This window comes from Telopea speciosissima, unplaced genomic scaffold (genome assembly GCF_018873765.1).
Source record: "Telopea speciosissima isolate NSW1024214 ecotype Mountain lineage unplaced genomic scaffold, Tspe_v1 Tspe_v1.0017, whole genome shotgun sequence".
In the NCBI taxonomy this organism is placed as follows: Eukaryota; Viridiplantae; Streptophyta; class Magnoliopsida; order Proteales; family Proteaceae; genus Telopea; species Telopea speciosissima.
The window spans coordinates 145,085-164,354 of record NW_025317353.1 but is presented as its reverse complement, the minus strand read 5'-3'; the positions used below and the strand labels follow the sequence as shown (position 1 = coordinate 164,354).

General features: G+C 39.3%; 2 protein-coding genes across 5 annotated transcripts in view; both read right to left on the bottom strand.

The window, feature by feature from the left end:
- Positions 1-270: 270 nt before the first annotated feature.
- LOC122647290 (pectinesterase) lies at positions 271-17,488 on the bottom strand. Of its 2 annotated transcripts, none has more exons than XM_043840710.1 (3): positions 7,296-8,209; positions 4,721-5,328; positions 271-366 (listed from the first exon to the last, which is right to left on the bottom strand). In XM_043840710.1, exons 1-3 carry the CDS (start codon positions 8,062-8,064, stop codon positions 283-285), a joined length of 1,461 nt encoding a protein of 486 aa, XP_043696645.1. In that variant the 5' UTR covers positions 8,065-8,209; the 3' UTR covers positions 271-282. The 2 variants fall into 2 exon arrangements, with proteins under 2 accessions (XP_043696645.1, XP_043696646.1); XM_043840711.1 differs by lacking the exon at positions 271-366 and adding an exon at positions 17,440-17,488 and having other exon boundaries at positions 4,607-5,328; positions 7,296-7,610.
- Positions 17,132-19,270, bottom strand: part of LOC122647289 — a 99,003-nt gene continuing 96,864 nt past the window's right edge. For all 3 annotated transcript variants that reach the window (XM_043840706.1, XM_043840709.1, XM_043840707.1), the window contains one exon: positions 17,132-18,357. In XM_043840706.1, the coding sequence (XP_043696641.1) occupies positions 17,608-18,357 (750 nt within the window). In that variant the 3' untranslated portion in view covers positions 17,132-17,607. The remainder of the gene's footprint in view (positions 18,358-19,270) is intronic.

The following is a 19,270-nucleotide window of genomic DNA, read 5'->3' as shown; positions in this document are numbered from 1 at the left end:
ATTTGTGCATGTAGGATCCTGTTGCAGCAACTTATAGCATGGTTGTTAACAGACCAGGTCTCCAGCATTGACTAAGATGTTGAAGGGTCAGTGATTCTGAGAGTTTTAGAATGGGTCAGAATACTTATCCATACCTGGTAAATTGATTTGGGTATGGAAAAAAAATATGGTACTGGATAACTTTATCCAAACCAAGAATCATGAACACAGATAGATGGAAAAGAACAGAAATATGGAATAATGGACTCATCAACTCAATCATTCTTTCATTCATTCATTCATTCATAGACCAAGAGAGAAAGGAAATCCTGTGTATCCCAACCAAGAATCACCATCAATGAACCTGGAAACAGTGAAGGCCTGAACCTGAGCGGCATTAGTGAGCACTTGATGACCTTTCCAGTTCACTCTATTTGCCGTTCCGTTCCTGCACCATTACCGGTGTTCTGATACTCTGTTTTAAATTACATGTGCAGTGCAAAACTACCGCTCCACTCGTACCACCTGACAGGATGGATAACATCGCTTATTGACGATTGCATGACAAAGGTCCTCGAGTGTTCCTTCCATGGCCTTCTCAGGTATGTCTGAAACTGGCTCTTCTCCGACTGCAGAACCATGGTGACACTGATCCTGCATTTAAAGACGTCGAATTTTGGACCGAAACCGACTGTCTAAATTCCAAATAAGACTGAAAAAATTCTGTTCTCTTTTGGTTTTGAAAAGTGTAATTTCATTCGGTTCAGTTTGGCTTCGGTTTTAGATTAAAATCATCGAATTGAACTGAATCAAATCGAATAAAGTGTAACCCATATAAGTTCAACTTAGAACCAAACCTAAGCGATACTAAACTTTTCAATCAATCGTATGTCTTTGTTGAATTGTGTGAAATTACATACTATATAGGTTTCTTTGTTGAGTAGTCTAAAAAGGATTGAAAGATACCAGATAGTTTACCAGATTTAACTATCTTCATGAGGTTGTAAACTTATTCCCAACTTCATTAGTTTCAGCAGGTTATTTCCAATTAAACCGAATTTGAATCAAATTACTGAGACCATGTACTTTTTGATCGTATCGGCCAATCTGTATTGGCTTGATTTAGGTGATAGATATACCGATACGATATTTAATTCCATACCGCCATCATTACATTTGGAGGGTGTCTGGGAACAATGGAGAGCATTTCAGACTTGCAACAAACAACGGTAGATTCGTGCGTGTTTTCTTCACCTAGGTCCTAGGGTGAAAGAAAACTTTCTCCGGTAAGAAATGCCAGGTCGGTATTATGTTGGACGAGAAAGGATATTGACCTGTATATGTTCTTATATATATATATATATATATATATATTTGGCTCAAAGATGATGACCCTAGTTAAGAATCTTAAATCCTATCCAAAATTTGGAAAGCACATGACATGCTTAGACTTGCCCATAAAAAAGAAAAAGGGGGGAAAGAACAAAGAGAGAATCCGAATCCAATCCGGCCACGGATGATATGATAATGATAGATAGCCAGGGCTAGTTAGGATTATGGATGTGTAAATGGATGATTGGAAATCTAGATTCGCATCCCTATCCATTTAGGGATATTCGTATTCGTTTAGAGAAATACTGTGATAAAAATTCATTCAAAAAAAAATTAGAATATTTAATAATAAAAAATTAAGTAAATAATGATCTTGAGGCTTTTTAAAGATTCAACAAGTTCTAGAATATGTGGAAAAGAGAATCATGATCTAAGAGATATGGATTGAAAGTGAATATATTCGCATCCAAATCCATTTGAATCTGTTTAGAGGTATTCGTATTCGATCAAGGAATATCCGAATCCGATCACATCCGATTCGTATCCGAGCCGAATCCAATCTAATAACTACCTCCTCCTATTATTCCAGCTTTTCAAGAAACGTGTGACCCTCTTGGCCCCCCATCCTGGTCCCTCCGTGGGTCCTTCTTTGATTCTTCTATAGGTTCCTTGTATGGCCCTAGTGGGCCCTTGTACCAAAAAAATAAAATAATAATAATAATAATAATAATAATAATAATAATAAAATATATATATATATATATTGGTCACCCGCAAACCTTCATGACTTATTATGTTTATGTATTTTGCTTGATATTTCCGCATGATTGGTTACACTAAGAATGCAAGTAGTTGGAAGTGTCTATCTTCTACAATCCTATATATGGGGCAAATCTTCTTTATCTAGAAGGGATAGAAATAGTATCGTACATCATAATTAAAAGACAAATTACATAATTTTTTAAAATCTTATTTGGATTCATGTGAGATGAATATAGTCTCAATGTAGCTATTTGGATACTTGAAAACATTTTTAATTTTATAGATCAAATATCAATCCCAAGCGTGGAAACTACTAAGACCAATGCCTATAAGTAGGGTAATGTATGGATGGAACCAGCCGACAAGAGATGGCTGAGATCCCCCACCTCCACCTCCATCACCTAGGTGGCTAGGTTTACAACCACTCCTTAACTCATCATCTATCACAGACTAAGTTTTATTTATTTATTTATTTATTTGTCATTTCTAACCAAAGCCCATAGGCCACTAGGGGGTGAGGCCGTGAGGGTGTCTGCAAGAGGGACCTGGCTCTTGTCCAACCGTAGCGGGAGTTGGACGGTCGAGCATTCGGAAAGCACCCCAAAAATGGGGGGTGGTCATTTCACATGTGGGACCCACCTGTGAAAGGACCACCCCACCCTTGTTATTGCTGTTGTTTAGAGGGGGCAGCTAGACAAAATCCTTTTCCGTGTGAGGGGTAGAAGAGGGGTGGGGGACAATAGCAACTAGCACATAAAATAAAATTTTTAAAGTAAAAAATTGTGCACCAACCTGTCGGTAGCCTCAGTGGTTTCTTAGTTGCTTGCGGAACCATTAGGTCCAAGGTTCAAGGCTTGGTTGAGAAGGAGAGGAAGAGAGAAGAAGGAAGAGGTATTCTAAAATACCTTATTTTTAGAGACCTGGATTCAACTCTCGGCAACGGAATTTTTATTTTAATTTAATTCTTTTTTGTTTATCTTAAAACCCCAAGGGTAGCTTAGTTGGCAAAGCCTAGGGGTGTCAATGGGTTGGGTCGGTCTGATTTCGGTTTGGATTTTTTGGTTTTGGTGTGATTTTTAGAGAAACCGAGACCAATCCAATAAGAATTTTTTAGTTTCGATTTCGGTTTCGGTGCGGTTTGATTTTGTGTCGGTTTCGATTTATGACAACGGATTGATATCGGTTTGGATTCGATTCGGTATATGGTTTTTTATACAAGTTGGGTTTGGTTTGTGTCTATTTTCTTCTCTTTCTCTTTTCAACTGCATAAAATATTTCATTAGCCCCACACTTAAAAAGGAGATCAATGGAACAAGCATTGTTACAATTCAATTTCCCTATTTTCATAACATCATACTCATTTTTTTGTAACAATTTATCTTACAACCATAAATTTGCTCACTAATATTGAAATCAATTCAATGATTTATAACCTTATACTCATTATTTTTTTATTAGTTTCATTAGGTTCGGTTTTCGGTTTGTTATCGATCGATCCGGTGCGATCTTGTTTTCAACCGGTCCAGTCATACCCCAATCCAATAAAGATCGGTTCGATTCAATCTCAGATTTTTTCGATCGATTTTGTTCGATCTTAATAGTACGGATTAGATTTTGACATCCTTAGCAAAACCCAACACCTCACAATAAAGAGCTCATGAGTAACTCTCCTTGGGACCTACCTATCAAACTAATCCCACAAATGTCGGAGGAAGCCTCAAAAGCTAGGCCTATGAGCCAGTTAGAATGAGACAAGCGCTAACCAACCAAGCAACTCAGTTGTCCGCCAGGCTACGCATTCAATGAGGTTATTAACGTTGGGTTAGTTCCTACATTATAAATTTAACATTGTAATCTCTCGTATTTAAGAGTGGATTTGGAATAATTAAAGTAGGGGAATGAAGTTTAATCCTAATCAAGACTTTTATCTTAAATTGGAGGTTAGTCCATTCTTCAAAAATAAAGTATTACAACTTGGATGTACTTGTAGGTGATCAAGAAGTACATTTTTAACCCCAAATTCAAGTTTACATTTTGAACAGGCTCATCCCTTGCTTGGTTTTGGTGCACTTGCCATTGTCTATAGTCAGGCCCTCGCTTGTTTAGACAGAGTGCATTAACGACTTAACACGGTAGTTTGATACTCCATACATATCAATCATTCTGATACTTTCATGTGCATTCCCATTGGTCCCCGCATTAATTCCCAAAGAGATCAAACTCTCTCCCTCGAATAAAATCAGTTTCTTTTTTATTTTTGGTATAAAAAAAAATAATAAAAAAAAATAGAGCCATTTGGGACCTAGAAAGGGCATCCAATGGACAAACCAACAAAGTTGCATTATATTGATTAATTAATGACCCAACAAGTGGGCAAGAGACCAGGGTCAATACTCTATTTTTAAAGGATAAAAAAGGAATAAAAAACCTCTCAGCACAGACTGAAAGAAACTACAAGAACAAGACACAGACAGATTGGACAAGAATGGAAAGTATGGAATAATGGATATCATTTAAAAAAAAAAAAAGGAAATGGAGTCATCAACTCAAATCATTCATTCATTCGTAGACCAGCAGAGAAAGGAAACCCTGTGGACCCCAACCAAGAATTACCAGCAATGAACCTGGAAACAGTGAATTCCTGAACCTGAGCAGCATTAGTGAGCACCTTATATCCCTTCCACTTCACTCTATTTGCTGTCCCTGCCCCAGCCCCCGTGTTCTGATACTCTCCATAAAATAACGTATTCAGTGCGAAATTACCGGTCCATTCATGCCACCCGACCGGATTGATAACATCGCTTATCGAGGTTTGCATCACAATGGTCCTCGAGTATTCCTTCCATGGCCTTCCCAGGTACGACTGAAACTGGCTCTTCACTCCCTCCAGATCCGAAGTCGCACCAATCCTACATTTCTGGATCACAATCCCGGTGTTCTGGTTCGGGTCATCTCTACCCTGGGCCGTCACCATGTTCTTTTGACCCGAACCGGGTCTCCGGGCATGGATATCACAGTTCTGGAATACGGCTGCGGCGTTTCCGAATATGAAGTCCACGGTGCCAGCAATCAGGCATTCCACGTAGAATTGGCGAAGGGAGTGAACGTAGAGAGTGTCTTGGTATGCCAGCATATCGCATCGGTAGAAGGCCGATAGGTCTGACCCGACCCGAAGTGCCACGGCCTGGTGCTTGGATGGTCCGGCTGTGTTTTGGAACGTAATATCCCGAGCCAAGAACCGCTCCCCAACCACAGCTGCATATATATAAATATTTCATATAAACAAATTATAAATAAAAAAAATTTGACATAAATTGTATGATACTAGCAGCAAAACCCTAATCAAATTAGTTGTTGTGGAAGGATATTTATTGTCCCCAAAGGTCTCGAAGGTTTTAGGATGGGAGAAAGACGAATCGACATCCTCTATTTTTGCCTGCCCCTATTTTTATCACACAAGAAAGAGCATAAAGACCGTCTTACCCCCGCCACCCCCGCTCCGACAGGGTTTAGGCGGGACTCGTAACTGGATTCCTCTTCCTCCTCCTCCTCCTTTGGTGGGCAAAAGTACAACAATAATAATTATTAAAAAAAAAAGAGATTAAAGGAAAAACACGGTTAGCCTTATATCTGTAAATTAAAGAGTCTAAAGACTAAAGTGACAAAGCAATGACGAATGAGAAACTGACAAAAACAGTGGCTACCTGTTCTTGGCCGACCTGTTTATTCTGTTGAAGTCGAAAAGGAATAAAGTACACCTTCAGTTTCCTAGGACAGTCCAATTACACCTAAATCCACGGGTCAACATCTGTTGGCGCATTGGATGGTGTCCCCAACTCGAGGGTGCGCAGGAGAGGAGCCGAATCCCCCATCCAAGAGGCCCAGTCATCGATCTATTTTGTGTTTTGTATAAAGAAAATATAGAGTTTCTCTTCACTGAAGGGTGTGCGAGGTATAATTCCTTCATCATCCTGCCATTGTGTATCTGACAGTAAAAGGCATTTCGGACCTCTAACATATATGTTGGACAACAAAGGATCGATTCGAAATTATTTCCACATTTATATATATATATATATATAAACTCAAAGATGATGATTTTAATTGAGGAATCTTAAATCTTATCCTGAATATAGAATAGCACATGCCATGCTACGCTTAGACTTGGCCCATAAAAGAAAAAGGAAAAGAAAAAAGATGAATGAGTACCAATGATAGTGATACATAGCCACACTCAATTAGAGCTTTATTCTAAACATGTCATGTGGGATACTTCATTCTTTACCATCCCTAGCGGCCTTCAATGCCACACTACAAGACGTCCAAACCACTACTATAATTAGATAAAATTGTCCATAATTAATGTATAGAGAGGTAAAAATGGTATTACGCATCACAATTAAAAGATAAATTAGATCATATATAATTGCATAAGTGGACGGAAAGAAATGATGGAGGATCCCCAACTCCATCCTCAATTCGACTCCTCTACTTCCGTTTGCCCTTATTGCCGTGTGTGTCTCACACACAAACAAAGTGAAAAATACAGCCTTACCCCTGTCCCAAACGTCTTGCCTAAACGGTGGTAAGGCGGTACTTTTCAGCACGTTTATGTGTGGGGGCGCACGACAGTACCAGACAGACGAAAGTAGAGGAGTCAGATCCATCCTCCACCACCTAGGTGGCCAGGAGGCTAGGTATATACGCCTACTCCTTAATTAATTCATCACCCATCAAAGGCTAAGCATTGAAATGAGTTTTTTTTATTTTCTTTACTTATTACTTGAAAAGGAAATGGGGAAAGTCCTATGAAGAAGCGAACTAGATAGAATATATAAAAAAATGATGCACATGGTTAAAATTAGTGTCTAGAAGAGAGAGAGAGAGAAAAGGGCAAAGATAAAGAAACGATGACTTATCACGTGTCGCTTACTCAAAACCTTACTCCAAAAAGAAATTAAGACTATCATCAATTGATAAAAAAAAAACCTTACCCCAAAAAAGAAATTAAGACCATAGACAAAACAAAAATTAATCTTCAATTAATAAAAAAACGTTGACGTATCGTGTGCCTTTTACTTAAGAACCTTACCTCATAAAGAAATTAAGACAATAGACAAAGTGACAAATCATCAATTATAGTGAAAATAGAATACTAATCACTAATAAGTTATTAGTTAATTTTGGGTGGAGAGAAGAGTAGTGACTAGTGAGTGACTTACCAACAGTAGCAGAGTGGAAGGTGGTGCTACCATCAACCACATTCCTACTAGCAGTGATGATGGTGTTCTTCTTCCCATCTCCCACAAACATTATGTTTGTCTTCTTCTTTGGCACCTCCACATTCTCTCTATACACACCTGCTTTTATCTTTATCACATACCTCTTACTACTCTTCTCCGGCGCCGCCGCCACCGCAGCCGCCACCGTCTTAAAATTCCCACTCCCGTCCGCCGCTACCGTCACATCCGCCGTCACCGTCGTTGCCTGAAGCAGTCTCCGGTCACTCGCCGACAACCACTCCGGAAACTCACTCCCTGTCTCGTTGGTTTCAATGCCATCATCCATCATCAACCGCCTCTCCTTCCTCTCCTCAGCCATGTGTGTGTCGGTCATGTTCTTGATCATGGCTAATGCGTTACTACACATCTTATAAACGTGAACCTGACCTGCCTCCAGCATTGATCTCACCTCCTTATCCGCTCCATCGTGTGAGAACCCATCCAAACACGACTCCTGATTCGTCATTGCAGCACTCACAAGTGTCTTAAGGTCACCGGCGTGTTGGAATATCGTTTTCTTCACGTTTCTGTACTGCCTTAGATCTTTGCGTGTCTTGAGTAGCTCATCCAATGTCTCGTCCACCATCTCTAGACAGTCGTGTAGAGCTGTTTTCTCTCGTTTCGTTAAACTTTTCTTCTTGGTGGCAATGAGTTTCTTTATGGTGAAGTAGTTATGTTCGACGGCGGTGGTTGTGATGTTCAGAGACATTTCGATCACGTCCTTCTGGCTCGTTAATTTGTCCGTGGCGCCGGGGACGGTGGCGATTGCCGAGTAGCAAAGGTCTGGATACCAACTGACACTACATGATGATTTGAGAATGGCATGCGTTGGGGAGTTTTTGCCGTCACCGGAGTTCTTGTGGGAGGCTACGCCGGCAACAATGCCGATTATGGCAGCGAGAAGAAGGATGAATGAAACGGCTAGTAGGAGGACTTTCTTCTTCTTCTTCTTCTTGTTCTTTGTCATGGTTGTCTTCTCCATGGATAAGGTGGAAATGGGGTTCCCCAGTTCTAACATTTGGAGTGAGTGGGTCATGTGTGACTTTGTGGAGCAAAGAAAGATCGAGAAGACATTGTAATGCTTTGGAAGAGGGGTAGGTTCTGTTCTTATAACAGATGAATCAGGGTTTAAAGAAAAAAAGTTGAAAAATGGGAATCGCCTGTCCGCCACTCTTCTTAAAGAAAATTAAAAAGCGCGTGGGCCTGGTTCCTCAACTGGCAGACTGGAAGCTGGTCTACCATGTGACGAGTTAAAGTTGGCTATTGCCATTCTAGAGCATGAATGGATGTTTTATCGCAAAAAGCACAAAAAAAGCATGTTATAGAAGTAAAAAGGACAATACATGCATGTGATGGGTGGTCACTCAACATAGGTCAAGGACGACTACGGATTTAGTAATCGGTATCGGGATTTGATATTGGTGTCGACTGATACTGATACGATATGAATTTGGATCGAACAGTTTTATCCTTTTTATTTTCTTTTTTAAAAATTGAATTTTTTTATAAAAATGTTACCGTGGTCCATATTGATCCATTTATATGAGATTTATATGAGATTCCTCAAACCATCGTCATATTTTATGATCGATGCCATAACAATAGCAAGCAGGGGAGAATAAAACGATGTAAAATACCTAGGTATCTATATTTTGAAAGGCAAAAGATATTGTCCGATTAAATATGATTGACCTGTATTGGTATTGATTAAGGGTGTCAATTGGGATGGTTCTTGGTATTCGGGATGGGTCCACACCGGTACCGGTACCAAAGGTGCCAATCCCAGTACCGTCCCATTTAGTAAACGGGATCAAACCTAAGTCCCAATCCCGATTATTAACGGGACGGGACGGTACCGGTTCCTAAACGGTTCTAAACCCGACAAAAAAGGGAGAAAAACTATAATGGTTCCGATATGGTTCCATTATTAGAAAGCAACTTAGAGTACAAATCCAAGATGAATTTTATGGTTTTACTTTTTCAAACTCCCTAAGATCACATGTAAGTTTCTCAAAACGAAGTCTAAGAATTAACGAGGACAGACTACTGTCATATACCTTCATAACATGAAATAGACCCTTTGAAAGAGTACAAATGGTTTCGGTACCTAATCGGTATTTCGGTACTGGTACCATTGGGAATCCCGTCCCATTTATTATTCGGTACTAAAATCAGATCCCAATACCATCCCATTTATTAAATGGGACGGTCCGATACCGGGTTTTAGTAGGACGGTTCTGGAACGATTCCCGGTTCTAGTCCCAAATTGACACCCTTAGTATTGATATCGTCATCGATATCTATCGAGACTGATACATGTATTGATATCGATACCTAAGACCATGGTTGTGATAATTTGGATACGTTGAAATTTTGTATTAGGATTTTAGGATCTCGACCTCTGTAGATTCCGATTCAGTTGGAATAGGTTGGATTGAACCCTATGATCTGCTGATTTGAATCGGCAAAAATGGACCGATTCCACCAATTCCATTTATATTTTCTACCCTGATGATGATAACGTTTGCTATTATTTGAATTAGATTAGTATTTAAATTTGGAATCTGGATGATTTATATCATATCATTTGTATCTTTTGGGAGAAGTTTTTATACACGATCATGAAAGCATGTATGATTGTGTCATCTCTCACAAAGAATTGGAGAAGTCATAAATCCCCACCTATTAATTAATGTCTTGAAACTCCCACCCTTTGACATATACGGCTTACACAGCCTTCTATGAAAACATTCCCCCCTTCTTAATACTCTTAATAGTTTTTTTTTGGGGTAAAATAATACTCTCAATGGGCAAATCACCTTTCCACGAGGTGGAAATACATACATTAGATTAAAGAAATCATTATAATCCGTTTGATCGATCAGAGGGTTTTAATTTAAAGAAAAAGTCACGATGAAAACAAAAAAACAAATTAAAAAGAAAAAGGCCAAAAAAGTCACGAGGGAATCTTTCCTAATTTTTTTCTTTTCTCGATTTCAGTAAACAAAAAGAATCATAAATACCACAGAATCATAAAACCATATGGTATTTGCGGATTTTTATCTGCTCCAGTATTGGAGGAGGCGCTGTTGTGCCATCGTGTGGTACAATAGTGGACATGTGTGTACAACAACGAATAAAAATTTGATATTTATCGTACATGTTTCTCTTTCGAGTTTCGAGGGCAGTTTCGAAAGATAAAACCGTTCTGTATATTTTTAGAATCAGTTTATCTGTACGTGTGAGAACTAATTATTTTTTTTGGTAAGTAGACTAGTGAGTGAGAGCTAATTATCGGATTCTAAGAACTTTCACCATTTAAAGTATTGCAACTTGCAAGGGGTGTGGTCGAATGACAAAGTTGAGCGAAGTTTCTTAGAAACATACCAAAAAGTAAAAGTAAAAGTTAAAAATAAAAGGGGATACTACTAGATTATTTTTTGTTGATAAAATGGAGATACCACTAGTTGAGTCAGAACTCTCTCTATCACGCAACGTGGTCTTTACACCAACATGTGAGCCAATCATAATGCGTGCAAAAGCATCAAGGATGAGATTTTCACATTTCATTGATGTTCTCATAAATTCTAGTGAAAGAGAACTCTATGACCTGGGCCCGTGCGATACATTGCCCTTAAGCTCAGACATGGGGGCAAGCAAAATGTCTATCACATTCTTGAAAATTTCCACTTTTGTATGGGGGCGTGACAGTCATTTCATCCACCCCTATTTATGGGAGCAAGGCCGGGCAGCGTACCACACACGCTTAGATAGTGTTCTTATCCCTAAATTATATTAGGAGAAATGTTCTGTATGGCAGGAGTGTTCTGCCTATGCCCAAACACATTTGGGGGGGGGGGGGGAGGTCCCTACCTCCCCTCCCCCGAAATGCATTAATGGCATTCTACTTGATGCCCCTGTGCGTTTTCTCATTGGTTTTTGTGCATACGTAGGAGCCACACTTTTGGAAAGAGAGGAAATTGTTACAATCATATATAAATCAACAAAAATAGTGTGTGTGAAAGTGCGAGTATGAGAGAGAAAATAGTGTGTGACAGTGCAAGTAAAAGAGAGAGAAAGATCTAGCTAGACGTGCCAAAATAGAAAGACTATTGCCAATGAGAATAATATGTTAATTATATTAAGGGAAAATGAACTCAGTTTGAGAGCATGGCATCTGAGCGCCCACATGGGCATCGACCAGGAAGGGTCCAATGGTCATTTTGCATGTCCCAGTGTCTTGCCACAGGGTTGCTCTCCCGTACAGAGAACATGTTCTCTTATATTAATAAGGACAAAGTTTTCCTCCACCCATAGAGAACGGTTCACCCACCATCCTAGGGTTCACAAACCCCTCTCGATACCCATTTCAGCCCTCTCCTGCCCCTTGGTGAATGAGATCCCCGTGGGTGGAGGGCAACTCAGTCCAATTAATAATGTTGTACATATAAAAGTGTTGATATCTTCATGAGTGTAGCGAGGGCATTAAAAATAAGGGACAGGAACGTTAACTGATGTTGTGCCTCAGCGTGTACCTACGCCTAGGCACAATCGCACATGAATTGATCGGTACACCCCTGAAAGGCGGAAAAGATCAGGGATACACTAGTTAATTATTTCGTGCACGGATGTGCCCGGGTGCAGGTACACGCAGAGGTACAACATCGGTTAGCGTTCCTTCTCCCTTAAAAATATGTTGATCTTACAATCTATGTGTGGGACCAATTACTGAAGATGGTACCTAACTTGGTACCCCCGATGTTCTTAAATCTTATTATTACGAGGGTGGAGAAAGAAAAAATAGGGTTCTTTAAAGATTCCCCTGCAATCCCAGGCTGGGAGACACGTACTAATCCCTAAAATCAATCCCTAGTTCAATACCGATGTGGATGTTTTGTTTCTTAACCCCAAATACAGTTTGCTCTACATTTAATACATTCTATGAACTCTGGGTTTTGGAGAGGAGAGAGGAGTCTGGTGTCTTGGAGTTTTTTTTTGTGGGCGTTTCGCCTTCTTATCAAAGTAATATTCGAATTGTCTAGGAATCCTTAATTTTTTTTTCAATTCTTTGTCGAACTAGACATCCAAGATCAAGGAATCAGGTGAGAAAGACACGCTTCGATCAATTAGTAGAACGAGAGTTTCTTCTCATCTATCTCCTCGTTGAGTAGTTTAGGATTAATTTACTCTATTCCTCTACACATCTAAGTAAGACTTGGTGCCTTCTCTACTAAGCTAGCAATTAAGTGGATTCTTAAGGTAAAGTATGGTGTGAATATGGATAATAACTTTAGGAAAATATGGAGTTTTTTATTTTTTATTTTTATGGAATTTAAAAATACATCCAAAGTTTTGTCTCTTCTTATGAAAAGTGATGGTGGGGGCTTTGAGTACTTAGAAGGAAACTATCTAATTCTATGTCTATTAGCCCTTTCATTTGTAGCTTCCGTAAAGAGATTGAGATTGAATATTGGCATATATTCGTATCATGTAACTTTTCTAGAAAAATTAACCTTAGGTTTAAGGGCCTATCTTCACTTAATGACATATATTGTTATCGATGATTACTCATAATTTATCTAGAGATGTAAACGAGTCGTATACGGATCACATGTGATCAGATTTGAATAGCCCCTGATCGGATATGAATACCCCTATACGAATACGGAGACAAACCGAATCCAGATTTTTGACTATCCATTTACATCCCTGACTTGTGTAACTTGGACCTTCGACCTCCAATGGATACGATTCACTCTCAATCTGTACTTTTTAATTGTCTTGGCTCCTTTCCTCATTCTCTAGAATCTGTCATATCTTCAAGAACACTCAAGATCATTAGCTTTTTTTTTTGTTGGATATCTATTCCAATCGGATAGATTATGTTTTGGATTAGAAGAATTTGGATCCAGTTATCCTCTAAATAAACACGGATATCCTAATTGGATATGAATGCGAATCAAATTCGGATTTTCTACTATCCATTTACATCCCTAAATTTATCAGGTGGGAGATCTGGCATTCTAATATGTGATGTTAGTTTTGACTCATTAATGGGTTCAACGGGATGTACCACATAAGAAAATTGAGGGAAAAAGTTCTGTACAACGCCAATTCAAAAATGAAATTGAACACCGCTTCACATATCACTGTTCATTTGATGGGGTGATATGTCATAAATGCCCTCATTCCTATTGTCAGATTCCAAAAAGGGTTTCCCTTATTCACCTGAAACTGCACTCGGGCAGTGTAGGGAACCCTCTCCTGAATTTTAATTACAAAAGAAGTAGGTTTTATTTTTTATTTTTTATTTTTTTACACTTGTCTTGTAAATCTACTTGTTTTGTAATCAAAATTTTTTTTTTTTCCATTTCTTAGCTCTAAAAATTGTCCCATTGATTAACTCCCAATTTGTGGTGGCAGATATGAGTCATGGTTTTGTTGGTGTCCTTCAGGATAAAAAATGCGGGGATGTACTAAGGGTTGCAAGGAGCGAAAGACCAGGGGTGTACCGATGTAGAAGTATGGATAGACTGTCAAAAACTTGTGACATGGTTGATGCAAGGTTCGTGTAAAGGGTGGCTATGGGAGTATTATTTATTGCTTTATGACATTAAACTTTTTCTGTTATGTTTGTATTTTGAAAAGAACAGGTTTTATTTAGTTAATTTTTTATTTCAATAAAAAAACTGTTGTATATATAAAAAGGAAAAAAAGTGGGGGGGGGGTGAATGACCGTCCCGACCCCATGAAAAGTGAAAATCCTACCCTCTGAGATGTCAGTATGAATGCTCTCATTGACTGTCGCACAAGTGTGGCACCTGCACTTCCCCACAGAGAACGCTCTCACAAAAAGATATAGCTTGTGCTCTACCTATTTTCGTGTTCAATTCTCATGCTTTGAGTTCGATTGTCAAACCAAAAACTACGACTAGAAGTTATCCCGCATCCCCAATAGAAACAAGGGATTTTGTCAAATGCCTACCTCAAAATATTCATTTGTCCAAATGCATCCTTACAACTTTACAATTTACACGTGCTCCCTTACTTTCAAAACATTCTAACACTTTAGACAAGTCCGTTAGTCTAGGACGTTGGACGTTAACTTCAGAAAATCTAATGACCAAAATACCCTTGTGACAAAACCCACCAAAATTAAAGAGTAAAGTGATCAAATTGCCCTCATCTTCCCCAAATAATTTAAGATTTGAAACTGAAAATCAAACCCTAAACCATTTGGTGAAGATGAACCTAAAATCAATGATTATTTGATGATACATGGGCTTTCCCTGATAGTGTTATGTCTAATCCAATAACCCAGTTTTGTTTCAGGTTTGGTCAAGATATGAAGTTTGAGGTAGCCATTAAAGCAGTACCTTCAAAAGGATCAAGAACTAACAAACAAAGAATGGAGGGAAAAATGCTGATTACAGAGTTACGGAAAATAAACCAATAGTCCATGAAGCAGAGAAAATGGATTAATGGAAATCCAAAACTTACCCCCGTTGACCTACTTGAGATTTAAGATCCTAAGAAAAATCCGGTGAGAGAAGAGGAAAAGTGGAGGAAAACAACAGTTAAAATCGAACCTGGTCACCGTTGTTCCGGATGAGAGTCTCTCCCAGGTGAGGAGAGAATTGATTCAATGTCATGACGTATGCAGGTACCTATCTCTGCTGCTTCTTCGCCCATTTCTCCTCTCCCAACCTACTCCAAAGTCACAAAACAGACACCAGATGAACCCTAAAATCAATGAAACAAAAATCCACTCTAACAGATCAACATGGTAAGAGCCACGATGATACGATTGGAAGAACTCAAGCTCATAAATCGGTCTACAAGGTGAGGGAACCCAATATTGCAGATGCCCACATCCAAATATATGCCCACATCCAATCCCTTATGGGGCTGATGTGGGACTATTGTACATAACATTACCCCACCCTTTAATGGTCGACCTCCTCGTTGGCCCACTCCGGATCAGGTAGCATTTTCTAGGCAGCTCCACTCTGCTCTAAGACCCTTTCCCAACTGTAGGTAGCCCTTTCCTAGCGGCTCGCACTTTGGCACCAGGTCACCCCTCCCAAGTATCCAACTACAAAGGATGGGTCAATGAAAGTACCAATTGATACGATTGGAAGAACTCACCCTCACAAACCGGTCTACAAGGGGAGGGAACCTAGTATTATATATGCCCACATCCAATCCCTTATGGGACCGATGTGGGACTATTGTACATAACACAGGATAGATTAATTGATTTTAGGGTTCATTTTCCTCCAATGGTCTAGAGTTTGATTTTCAATTTCAAACCCTAAACGATTTGGAGAAGATGAGGGCAATTTTGTCACTTTACTCTTTAATTTTGATGGGTTTTTGTCACAAGGGCATTTTGGTCATTTGATTTCTTGAAACTAACGGATTGGACTAAAGTGTTACAATGTTCTGAAAGTAAGGGAGCACGTGTAAATTGTAAAGTTGTAAAGGTGCATTTGGGGGACAAATGGGCATTTGACAAAAACCCTAGAAACAAAAGCAAAACTTTTCTTTTTGTAACAAAACAAAAGCAAAACTAGTCCCTCTCAATTTCCTACCCGTTAATTTCCTACAATTCCTCTCATAGGAGGCGAAAATAACCACCCTACCCCCTGCCTAAACATACTGCTCGTGTGGGTTCCACCACTACAAGAGGCTTTTGGGGAAATGGACCCGACAGAGAATTGTAGGAGACAATTTTCTTGTTGGAATAAACCCCCCCCCACCTTTATCTGCTCCATTTCTTGGGTAGGTCCATTTCCCCAAGTTTCTCTAATAGAGGGGAGTGGAAATGACCACCCAACCCCTGCCCGTACATACTGCCTAGGTGGGATCCACCCCCCTCTATTAGAGGAACTTGGGGAAATGGAGCGGGTAGGAAATGGAGCAGATAAAAATACACCCCCCTCCAAAAAAAAAAAAAAAAAAAACTTTTCTCATCTTATAATCGTCTGCATCCTAGGTCTCTTCCATCATATGCATGTTGCATTCAGCCTGAATGACTTTGAAATAATGTCAACAATTTCGCATAAGTAACCAGGGTGATAAAATACCCCATTTAAATTACTTTTTATCATGGTGCTGAACAAATTCAAATTGAATGGAGATTTATATAGAATGATCAAAGAAGGAACCAATTCAGGAAGATTGCTTTTGATACAAGATTAGATCCACATATATTTGGTAAAAACACTAATCTTTTCCTTTGCCTTTGTTTTCAGGTAATATAACCAGAGTAAAAAAAAAAATTCCAAAAAAATAAAAAAAAAAAAGAAAATTTCCAACTTTAGCTGTACTTCTCCATACTGATTTTGTTCAATAACTTACTTTTATATGTTTTTAACTTGAAAACAAATGGAGCCTTCAAAATTTTATTATTAAGCGTTTGTAATCTGGTTCTACCTGTTCCCATTAATTTATGAAATCACAAATTTGTACGTATCAAAAGGTTGGGGGGGGGGGGGGAAGAACTCAAAAAAGCATGGCTCTTTTTTTTTTTTTTTTTTGGAAAAGCCCCAAATAAAATGCCAAGGGCACCTTTTAGGAAACAAATGGGCATAAAATGATACATTGTAGAAAGAATACATTGAATTAAAGATATGAATAACCCCTATACCCAAAAAATTGAAGCCACCACCCCTCCCCAAACCCCCTCACCCACCCCCCCACACCCCCCCCCCCCAAAAAAAAAAAAAAAATAAATAAATAAAAGAAGAAAAAGAAGGGTAAAGCATACAAGATATTGGAAGATATTGATAATACAGCCAGCCAAGCCTACAATACATTCTAACTGTCCATTGTACACTTCAACTTCCCTTTGAAAACTCAAAAATAATTCTCTGACCTAATGTACAATCTCCTGGTTTTCGTATGATATGATAGATGCTCCCTGGCCTTCCATGGCACCAACTTCTGGTAATCTTCCCTGGAAACACTTCAAGTGGGGGTATTTTATCAACATAATCAACAATCATCATTAGTACATCATCAGCAGCATCACCACCAATGACACTATCATCATTATATCACCTCAATCAGCATAGAAAACCATAATTCTCTGTTGTCACCATCTACAACACCATCTTCTCTATAACATCCTGAAAACCATAACCATGTAATGAACATCATAATCATCATCTTGATATGTTATTGTCAACATCATCATTGTACCACCATCATCATTACCACATCCATGTTGTCGATGCAACCAACCATATCACATAATTGGGAGGTACGCCCCACCATGCCCCTTCCTTAGCACAAGTGGACCTGCAGCGTCCGGAACCCGATCCAATGTTTTCATGCATGCATCAACCACATCAGTAAACCCAGTTGCAACTGTAGCCAACTGCAACCGCAACCTTATATCCCTTGTTCTCTTCAACAGGCACCGAAATGACCTCCAAAGGTGTTTTGCCCATTCTGCAGGCAAACCCCCTGGCGAAAGCCAGACAGAGAAGTGGGACTGATCTCCTCTTGCTGCCACTTCAGACCTATAAAATCTTGCAAGCTCTGCAAGCATTGATGGCTGGAGAGGAAGCACAGCCACAAACTCTGCCACAAATTGTTCAGTGAGTTCTGGCTTGAGCATTTGGTTCCAGAGCACCAAGGCCCATTCACCTGCTTGGTTGAGATTGTACGCTTCAGCAACAATGAGTGCCTCCTGGAAACGGGACTGCTCAACAAGGGCACGCCGTGCATTGGTCTCAGATAGGTTGATCCAGTCAATGTCAGGCATGCGAATCTGGAGTGACAGCAGGGAAGCCTGGGCACAAGCACGGCGTGTCTTGTTGCCAGCATCAATGGTGGCGTACTCTCCAGCTGCCTCGATGAAGTAGCGCATGGCATCAAGGAGGTCTTCATTTTGCTCCCTATCATAGCCAAGGAACCATTGCTGTGTAGACTGCACGGCTCGCGTCTCTAGCAGTGATGCTGTCTCATGCCTCATATCAAAGTGGTTATAGACCTATAATCAAGTAACGTGCACAAAAAGTGAGAAAACACGCGCACATAAAGATGGGGGCATCAATCAAGCAATTTCTTCATAATTATTGCTCAACTTGATGTTGTAAATACTGTAGTTCCAGGTTTCAGGTTTCAAGCCTAAAACCTTGGTCAAAACCTGGGATTTTTCTGGGCCAAAATCAAAACCTAGGTTTTGAGGCCCAGAAAATGGTATTTTGACCCTTTTTTTTGTGCTTCCTATTTTACCATTTTACACCTATTCCATGAATTAGTTTCACACACACAAAAAAAAAAAAGCCTAAAAATGGTTACTCGTAGTTTGGGCCCAAGTTTGCTAGTGTATGCTGAATGTTGTTGTACACTAGCTCTATTATAAACACCGATTACTTAAAATTTAGCTACTGGAAATGTAAATATGCAATTAAAACAATAAATTTTTTTCACAAATTTGTTGTGGAAAAATCATATTTTTAGACTAGAAAATTCAATAAATAATTTAACAACCTAAAACATAATCTGACTTCATGAAGTCTAGATTGGGCCACTCTAGCTAACATATATTTATTTAATCAAACTACTATGTCTATGTACTAATTCTTTCAAACATTAGATTTGGGGGAAAAAAACCATGACCTTCAAGCTCCAATCATGCAAATCCAAATTGCAGAAGGATTGAATGAGTAGAAGAATGCAAAAAAGTGGGAAGAAATCAACAGTTTTTGGCAAAATCCCAAGGAGCAGTGTCGAAACCTGCGAAACAAGGAGGTCTCGGTCCAAACATGTCGATATATGACAGGTTTCGATTGAAACCTGTGAATTATATATATGGTTTGACCATGTTTCGGTTGAAACCTCTCGAAACTTGGACCAAACTAGTATTGACTTTTGGTTTCGTTTCGGTTAGTGTCGAAATC

Coding starts and splice junctions, on each gene's coding strand:
- LOC122647290 (XM_043840710.1), bottom strand. CDS start 8,064: ATGTCTCTGAACATCACAACCACCGCCGTCGAACATAACTACTTCACC. Junction 5,329..7,295: donor CTTCCACTCTGCTACTGTTG/GTAAGTCACTCA, acceptor ATATATATGCAG/CTGTGGTTGGGGAGCGGTTC. Junction 367..4,720: donor TGCTCACTAATGCTGCTCAG/GTTCAGGAATTC, acceptor AATGCCGCTCAG/GTTCAGGCCTTCACTGTTTC.